The 8,566-nt window shown below is 49.9% G+C and overlaps 1 protein-coding gene across 3 annotated transcripts in view; it reads left to right on the top strand.

Moving 5' to 3' along the window:
• Window positions 1-515: 515 nt before the first annotated feature.
• SLC43A2 (solute carrier family 43 (amino acid system L transporter), member 2) overlaps window positions 516-8,566 on the top strand; it is a 28,058-nt gene continuing 20,007 nt past the window's right edge. Inside the window, exons 1-3 of one of the 3 annotated variants that reach the window (XM_010282037.1) lie at window positions 523-712; window positions 4,718-4,734; window positions 8,137-8,297. In XM_010282037.1, the coding sequence (XP_010280339.1) occupies window positions 553-712; window positions 4,718-4,734; window positions 8,137-8,297 (338 nt within the window). In that variant the 5' untranslated portion in view covers window positions 523-552. Of the gene's footprint in view, window positions 713-4,717; window positions 4,735-7,429; window positions 7,463-8,107; window positions 8,298-8,566 lie in introns of all 3 variants that reach the window. The other 2 variants (XM_010282035.1, XM_010282036.1) reach the window with 2 other exon arrangements.

The following is an 8,566-nucleotide window of genomic DNA, read 5'->3' as shown; positions in this document are numbered from 1 at the left end:
TCCTGTGTGGGGCAGAGCAGACCTGGTGGGTCACTAAAGCCACTGTTAGGGCTGTGGGGCTGCCTCCCCTGTCTCTGCCTCTGCCTGCAAGCAGCCAGGAGACTGGGGTGCTGGCTGAAGCCCCCCTACTCTGGCACGTGTTTCCTCGCAGCCTCACAAATGGGCTGCCTGCCCCATCAAGTGATGGAGCAGTGGGCTCCAGGCAGTTGATATTTGCTGCATTTTCATACCTGTTGCTCGGGAAGTGGAACGGAGTCCTTGAACGCTCCTCTGTCGCGCAGTGTGTGCACTGGAGGGGCAGCTCCAAGGGCACCTGTGCTCCTCCATCCCTCCAGGTAACTTGGCAAGCTAGTACCTGCAAAAACAAGTTTTACACCTGAGTGCCTTTCATTCAGCAGGCAGGTTTGATTGTGTTCCAGTGGAGAGATGTAGTCTTAAATCATGCTTTTTTTACACTCTTTGAGCAGCATGTGCTTTGTCTGTGGACTCACTGGACGTTATTCTGGTCCCTGCAGGTTGATACTCTGGACGAGGCCATCTTCTCACACAGCAATGGCACCCACGCTTGCTACTGCCCATCGCCGGCGCTGGTGGATGGCATTCACAGCCATCATTGAGAACCTGCTCTTCTCTGCCGTCCTGCTGGGCTGGGGGTCTCTCCTCATCATGCTGAAAGCAGAAGGGTTTTACTCCTACCTGTGCCATGAGTCAGGTAAGGATGCTGGAGACTTGTGTGAATAAGTGGCTGCTGAGGTTTGCTGGTGTGGTTCCCTGTCTTAGGGTGGTGTGGAACTAGCCAGCGTAGGGCTGAGCTCTGAGTCAGTCCTGGGGTAGAAGAAAGGGATGTGTGCTCCTTTCCAAAACTGATGGCATCCTTCTGATGGTGTAATGAGCCTGTAGTTGCTCTTGCTTTGCAAAGTGAATGGAAAAGAGGCTTTAAAGATTAGGTAAAGCTTTCCTGGAAAGTCTTTTCCACTTGGCTATGAGTTCTTCCTCTGTGTGGTGGCCTGGCTGATCTCTGCAAGGGAAGGTCTGATGGCTTCTGGAAGATGATGATTTGCAGGGAGGGTGTCCTGAGATTGCAGGAGGAAACTATGGGCCCTCTTTCCTTAGTGATAGGAAAGAAAAGAGCATGGGTGAAAATGAGATTGGAGGAGTCTAGTGCTGCTGTTGAGAAGTAGCAGAAGTAAATACTACTGATGTTTTGTTACTCTCCCTCTTCAAACACCCAGGACATGCTCAAAGCAGGCCACGTCTCTGTCAGGGCTGGAGATCCACCTTCTGGCTCAGGCAGAGGAAGCGATTGTCCATATTTCAGACACAGCGTTGCAGGGAAGGAGGCAATCTTGTGGCGTGGGAAGGATAACACTGGGAAAAACAACATGTAGGTGGATGTATATCCCCAGCCTGGGCATGGTCAGAATTGTGGTCTGGGGAATCCCACAGTACAATAGGGTGGACAGTGGAGCTAAAAGGAAGCTGAGGGTAAAGGTGTGGTATGGATCTGGAAAGCTGCTTTAGTGACAGAAGGTTTGCATGTGCTCAGAGAAGGGAACAATGGAGTGAAGAGCGGCAAGAGGTAGGTATTTGGGCTCTGTCCGCCGACGTGTGATGGTGGATGAGATGCGAAGGTGGATCAGCCCATTCAGGGCTGGTGAGTGTGGAGATGGAGCAGGAAGCAGTAGGGGAAGAAAGAGGTGGAAATAAGAGCATGGACCCCAGAGCTCTCAGTGGGTAATGGCTGAGAATAGTGGGGGAAGTCTGAAATGTGGGGAAACAAAAGTCCCATCAAAAAGTGACTGAGTAGTTGTGATGATGATGCTTTGGGGTTGTTTTTCCCTCATTCATCAGCTGCTTGTTACGGTTGTCTTCTGCTTTGCGTGCCAGTGGGCGGCTGCCTCAGTCTTGTAGAGCCTGGGTTGCTGCACCTGGCAAACATGCACGTGTTCAAGTCTTTTACCAGCTGTAGCTTGGCTGCTTAATTTCCTTCCTATCCTCTGATCATAGCATGACGCTACCGAGCGTGTCCGTGTCACTTGGGTCTCCAGCAGTACTGCAGGCTGCATGAGGGAGAGGCCTCAGCGGTGGGAGACCATTTAGGACTTCTATTCAAGGCTGCTCAGCTCTCGCCAAGCCATGGTGACTCTGTCACAGGCCTGTGACAGAGATCTCATTAAACCTATCGGGTGGAAACTTTCTGTCATTGAGATAAAACACATGAGAGTTGATAAGGAAATGCTGACTGTCTCTGAAAGCAGCCATTTTCCTATCTGCTTCCCAAGATGTGCCGTGCTGACAAGAGCCCCACTTCACTTGGGGCCCACCTCCTACTCTTTGCTTTGATTGCTTTCAATTCATCTGCCTTTGTCCCAAATCCGAGATTCACCTTGGCTTCTCACCCATGTTTGCCAGTCTGTGGTTTGTCCGGCTCTCCCCATGGGAGTGCCCATGCCACAGACCCCAGGGAAGATGCAAATGTTTGGACAGTGCTGAAATTACTGTCCTGGGGGCAATTTCCTCCTCCCAGTGACCAGCCTGTGCCCTGAGGCAGGAGAACTTATTCCCTGAAAAGAAATTTATGCAGTCAAATGTTCTCATTGTCCTCAAATATCTGGCCATCACTGCTGAACTCAGTGATGGCTTGTGATGAGCACTGAGGACCAGTTATGCCGGTTTCCTTGTTCATCCGTGCTTACTCACTTTCCTTTCTCTGGTTTTGTCCTCATTGTAATATCATCGATTTGATAGGGAAGAGTCCTAGCTCCAAGTGTGGGGAGAGCAGATTCCCATGCAGCTGCCCTGCAGCGGTCCGTGAATGACCGGCACCAAGCCGAGTTTGACTTCTGCTGGGGCTAGGATGGCCCAGTGGTTGCCTTTCTCAGCAAAAACTATTGAATCCTGCAGCCTGAGTGGGTATTTGGCTGGAAAGTTGGTGCAAACAAATTGTAACTAGTAGCCTTTGGGCACTTGTTGTTCCTAATGCTGCTGTGTGCATGTAAGTATTGCAAAAAAAAAAAAAAAAAGACTTTTCCTAGTGAGCCAAAGGTTCTTGGCAGGGCTTTTTCTTTGTCAGCAAAAGCTCTTGCACTTTGTGATGCCTTCCAATGAAAGAGAAAACTAGACCTTGTCCCTTCTGCAGGCTCTTCTCTGAAGGTATCAGCAGCTGCCCAGAAAGTGACTGCAATTCATGAAGGGCTCCTTGTCCTCCTGTTGAATCCCCCCACCCTTGCCCTGCCTGCCCTTGGTTTCTGGTACTGGATTTTACTCGGCCACCATGCAAACACGTGGGGTCTGCCGGACTCTCAACTCAGTTGTGTGAGGGCAGGGACGGACACCTAGAAAAAAATCTCCATTAAAGTAACAAATATTTTTAAAGTAATTGCGCAACAGGATTTGAGTGGGGGGTTGTACCTGTTCTGGGCAGCAGGTTTGGCCACGTCCTGAGAGGTATGTGTGAAATTTGCTGACAAGGAGTCTGGTAGTGGCACTTTGTTCCCATTTTAATTTTACTACACTACTACTTGGCCCTTAACCAACTGAAGCAGCATCTTTTATTCAGTGCGAGTGCTGATTCTGCAGTCTTTATCAGGATTCGGGCCTTATCAGCTCTTGGGGAACTTGATCTGTTCAGGGTCTTGTGTTGCTGTGATGTCGCTGGGATTGTGAAGCTCAAGGCTTGGATCTGAGACATGTTTAAAAAAAAAAGTCTTGGTAATCTGCTCACAAAGAGCAGAGATAAGGAGCCAGCTGAACAGAGGGCCTTCCTCTAAGACAGGGCTGCAGAAGACCAAAGGGACGATAAGCTAATTCACTTACGGCAGATTAATGCACCTTAACACGGGCTTAGGAGGAAGGTGCTGCCTTACAGCATTTTGCTCTTACTTATTTGGGGTCTGTGCTGGAGAACTTGCAGTCTGAAGGTCCCTCCCAAGCTAAGATGTGACGATGTCTTGTGGAAAGGCTGCACGTGCGACCCTGTAAACAGGAAAAGAGTAAATGTGGTAAATGTTCAATTTCTACAGGAAACACGCTGTGTCGATTAGCAGCTGTCGGTGGTATCGGAGAGCTGCTTGGGAAGGTGCCGGCCCCGGGTGAGAATTGCTGCAAAATGAAACAGCAGCTGGGGAGAGAATGGGAGTTTAACTGGACACTCTGCCTCAGTCTTATGAGGCTTTCAGCTGGGTGCCCAGGGAGGGGGTCCTGGAGGTGCACGTGGATGGGCAGGCAGAGAGGGAAACCCAAATTAATTGCGTTTGCAGTGGTATAAAGCAAGAACATCTCCTCCCAGTTCCCAGAAGTATGACACCATCCTGAAAAGAGAAAACATGTTCTTATGTGGGCAGACTGTAGATCAGTTGTTTGCACATGTCTTTCACTGTGATTTATTTATTTATTTTTTAACCAATGCTCCCAATGCAGGCCTTGATTTCTTTTTTTCCCTTTTTTTTTTAAAAAGAGAGGAAGGTGAGGCTGTGCAGGCTGTGTCCCACAGAGCTATTTGCCAGGGTGGCTGGGGGTGTCTTGCCTGCTTGGCTCAGTCTGATCCAAGAAACAGATGAAAGGAAACCTTCTCTCTGCCATCTGAGATGGCAGTCAGTCCTGAAAAAGCCAGACTCATTCCTCTGGTACTGTGTTGTGTCCCTGGGATTTGAAGAGGTCAGCAAAGAGTAGTTAATGATTGACCCTCTCATGAAACCTATAGCACTTAATTTGGGAGAAAGGATGACTTTCAATGTTCCAGTAACAGCCTGAACAAATCCCAGTGATGAGCTTGACATAAATGATTACCGAGGCAGCCTTCCTCTCACCTAAGCTGTCATTCTTTAAATAGTAACTTGAACTACTAATTGGGCAGTAGAAATCCTGCTGTTGTAGGGGCAGCGCTGTAAAAATAGGCAGTATGTTCTTGTAATTGCTGATAAAGACTTGCAGCTTCTTTTAGCACGACGGTGAGAGCGGCGGGCACACACCGACTGAGCCTGCACCGCGGGCTTACCTGGGTGGCACTCTGTGTGTCAGACCTGGCATGCTTGCCTGCAGGTGGACTTGGCAGGAGAATTTGGGGAGGGCAGCCCTGTCGGCACAGAGACAGCCCTTCCCCAAAGCACTGTGGTAGATGGAGCCAGGCACGTAGGAGACTTTCCCCAGCAGTGTGGCATGCACTGATCTGGAACAGGATCTGAGCTGTGATTGAGGGAAACTGCTGTTTGCTGTAACCAGGTGCATTAGGTAGGTGAGTAGTTAGGCAGGTTCTCTGCCCATTAATCTCCTCCTAGCTGCATGTCATATGCTGCCACTTGCTCTCCTGTGTGCTGGTGACCTGCCGGCGCACGAATCTGTGCTCCCCAAAGAGACAGCTCTCTGCTGGACCTTGTGCATGCTGCACACACCTGCAGCCTCTCCAAAAAGTTCTATTTATGTAGGTGGCTCAAAGGATCAGAGGATGTCAGGGTGCCAAGGGCTGCTTGAATCATTTCCATTACGCCTCAGTGGATCTTCTCTTGTTGCTCAGGGGCTGCTTCTATTTCCACAAACAATTTGTATTTCCATGTAGCACTGTTGCCTGGCCCCTCCTTGGAGCTGGTGATGAGCAGCTGTAAATGAGGTTGTTGGTACAAGCAGGGGCTGAAGTTTGGTGCCCTGTTCTCAGCCTTCCTGGCTGCAGCAAGTCTTCAGAGGGCCAAGTTTCCTGCTGTTTGAGCTGTGTCCTTTTCGCCTCCCGGTGTTGCTGCTCGTGGTGCATGCCATCAGAGGGTCTCCTAGCAGGCGTATGCTGTGGGAGCTCATGGGGTCATGCTGCAACTGTAGACCTCAATACAATAACAGTAATTCATCTACTCCAGCTTTAAATGCTGAGTATTTGTTTTGCGATCCCTTTGTGGAGAGGGCTGACAGGCTCTTCGATGCATGCAGTCAGAAGTTATAAGGTCACTGCACTATCCACGTCCCTCCACCCTTCTTCCACTCCGCAGCTGAGCTATCTCTGTAGAGTGCTGACACAGGGAAACCTCTACTACTTTGTCACTCCCCCCCTCCTTGTTTTCCCAAGTTTAACCTCTCACCCACATCTGTTTCCTATAAATTTATCTTTGTGGAAAGCCCAAAAAGCCTTGATGCTGTGGGTGAAGCTGTGTGCCTGTGCCTGCCTCATGGAGATGCTGTCAGAAATCGGCATTTAAGATCCTGGGCCACACCAATAGGAGGCTGTGAGGGAAAGATGGATGAAAAAGATTGAGATGTAGTGTAAGAACTGCAGAGAGCCTCCCAAGTCTGTCCAGGACTGATTTCTAAGGATGTGACTTGGGAGCCTGGGGCTGGAGTGCTGTCATGGGACATGTGGCCTTTGGGGATATCTCTGTTTATTCTGGCTATCCATGACTGGAGGGCAAGAGAAGGGACAGATGAAGTTATCAGTCGGGACCACATGGCAAAGGGAAGGAACGGTCATCACCGCCCACCGGCGGTTTGAGACCATCTTAGTAAAGGTGTTGGCGAGAGCAGTGTAAATGGAGAGGAATGCTGAGTGCCTTCCCTGGAGTGCTGGGAGGGGACAAAGGTAGGTTTGCAGGCAGCTTGTAAGCCTTGGATATCAGTGTCTGAATTCCTGCTAATACCTGCTGTCTGGAAGGTGCAGTGTGACTTGTTTGCAATGGACGCAAAGCTGGGAGGGTTGTTTTGGCCAGCTAGGAGAACCAGGGTGACACCAGTGACTGTAATGGTGCTGAGGCTTGGGTAGAAGGGAAGGAGTTATAAGATAGGGCTGTGTGGTCTCCAGAGACGCAGGGAGGGCGAGAGCAGCCAAGGGGATCTCCTCCATGAGCCGCATGAAGCAGTGAATGTGAAGTCACTGGTACGTGAGGGATTCCTGCTAATTAACTAACCAGGGCTTGCTGGGAATCTCTAGTCTTGCTTCATGCGCATGGTTATGTAGGTGGCTTCTCTTTCTATTCCTCCTTTAATATTGAACTTTGTCAGGTCAATTATTAAATATGGAGGAGAGCATTTTATGTCACTGGCTTGCGGCAGTGGTAAGAAAGCAAGTGCTTTGTCATACCAGCAAAGGTTACTTATAAGTCAGATAAGCATTGGGAGGAGAAGTGGAGTACACTAGAGCTCTGAGTTAATGAAAGTCTAAAGGCACACGTGCTCGCTTGAGGAGTTGTAAGCCACCTTGGGATAGGCTTGTAACAGGAGCAGAACTGACATGAGGCAGTAAAACTGCTGCTGCAAAGAAAAGGGAACTTTTTTTTTCTTAAACTGTCCTGTTTCTGTCTCTGTTACACAATGTGGGCTCTGTTCAGCGTGGGAGTTTACATGCAGAGTTCCTCATGTAAGGGCAAGAACAGAAAGCTGGAGATAAAATTGATCTGTATGGCCTACACCCGCTTGGAAAGAATAGAAAAAGCTAATTACGAGGCAAGAGTTAAAGATGCATCAATCCATTAACGAACGGAGAAGGAAGGTGAGCTGCCAGCCCTCCTGGGAATAGGGTAGTTAAATCCAGGAAGGATTTTTCTGAGCCAGGGCAGACGGGAAGCAGGGTGGCTGCTGCAAAGCCATCCCTCATCCCGGTGCCTGCAGTGAGGGTAGGAAGCTTGTTGTTTGAGCAGGCTGTCACTCTGTGCCAGGCCTTGTCAGCCCAGTGTCTGGAAATAACTGATTTGGCTGCAGTTATTGCTCCTAGTTTAGTTAGGGAAAAGATCTGTGAGAACATGCCAGTTGTGGATTAGGAGGACCTTATTTTTGTATTTGTCCCTTCAGGTTCTGTGGGTTTAGTCCCCTGTAATTGCCAGGGCCTTGCTGTATAGTTGTCTTTACAAATTAACGAATTTCTGTCCTTAGCTCTGTCCTTAAGTTGTTACCCTGCTGCTGCTTGGGCTACTTGTCCCCTGGGTGCCTGTATGCCCTTTTCTGCTCCCAGCTGAGCTCATCAGGTTTCCCTTGTCCTGCTGCTGCTCTTTCTCTTCTCCATTTCTCACTGACGATAATACAAAATGGAGTGTGCTGTGGCACCCTGCATGTGGGGCTTTTCTCTTCCCTCCTTCCTGCAACGCTGCAAGCCCCATCCTAACAAGCTGCAATGATGATCCTCTATTATCCTGCGTAGGAAACAGCACCAGCAGCCCTGAACATGAGAACAGCACAGCTTCAGAGCACAAATGGCCTTCCTGCAATGCCCAGGATGAAATGCTGAACTTGGCCTTCACCATTGGGTCCTTCCTGCTCAGTGCAATCACGTTGCCCCTGGGGATTGTCATGGACAAGTACGGCCCTCGCAAGCTGCGGCTGCTTGGAAGGTTGGTGTCCTGGGCTCCCTGGGTGGGCTGAGGGGCAAATTTGCATGTTGTCTGGGGTAGATGGATGCTGTTTGGGTGCTGTGCCTGTTGCAGTGTTCCTGCAGCCTCACGAGTTGTATGAGGGATGGGGCTGGGAGTTGCTGGCCATGCACAGGGCACCGGAGCAGCTCTGGGATGATTTCAACCAGCACAGTGAGTTGTTCCATACGGGAAGGGCCTGGGACTCCACGTCCACACTTCAGCTCTCCAGCATTGCTCTGTGCTCCCTT

The sequence above is a fragment of the Phaethon lepturus genome, unplaced genomic scaffold (genome assembly GCF_000687285.1).
Source record: "Phaethon lepturus isolate BGI_N335 unplaced genomic scaffold, ASM68728v1 scaffold32152, whole genome shotgun sequence".
NCBI lineage: Eukaryota > Metazoa > Chordata > Aves > Phaethontiformes > Phaethontidae > Phaethon > Phaethon lepturus.
The sequence above is the reverse complement of the archived record's forward strand: the minus strand, read 5'-3'. Positions and strand labels throughout refer to the sequence as shown.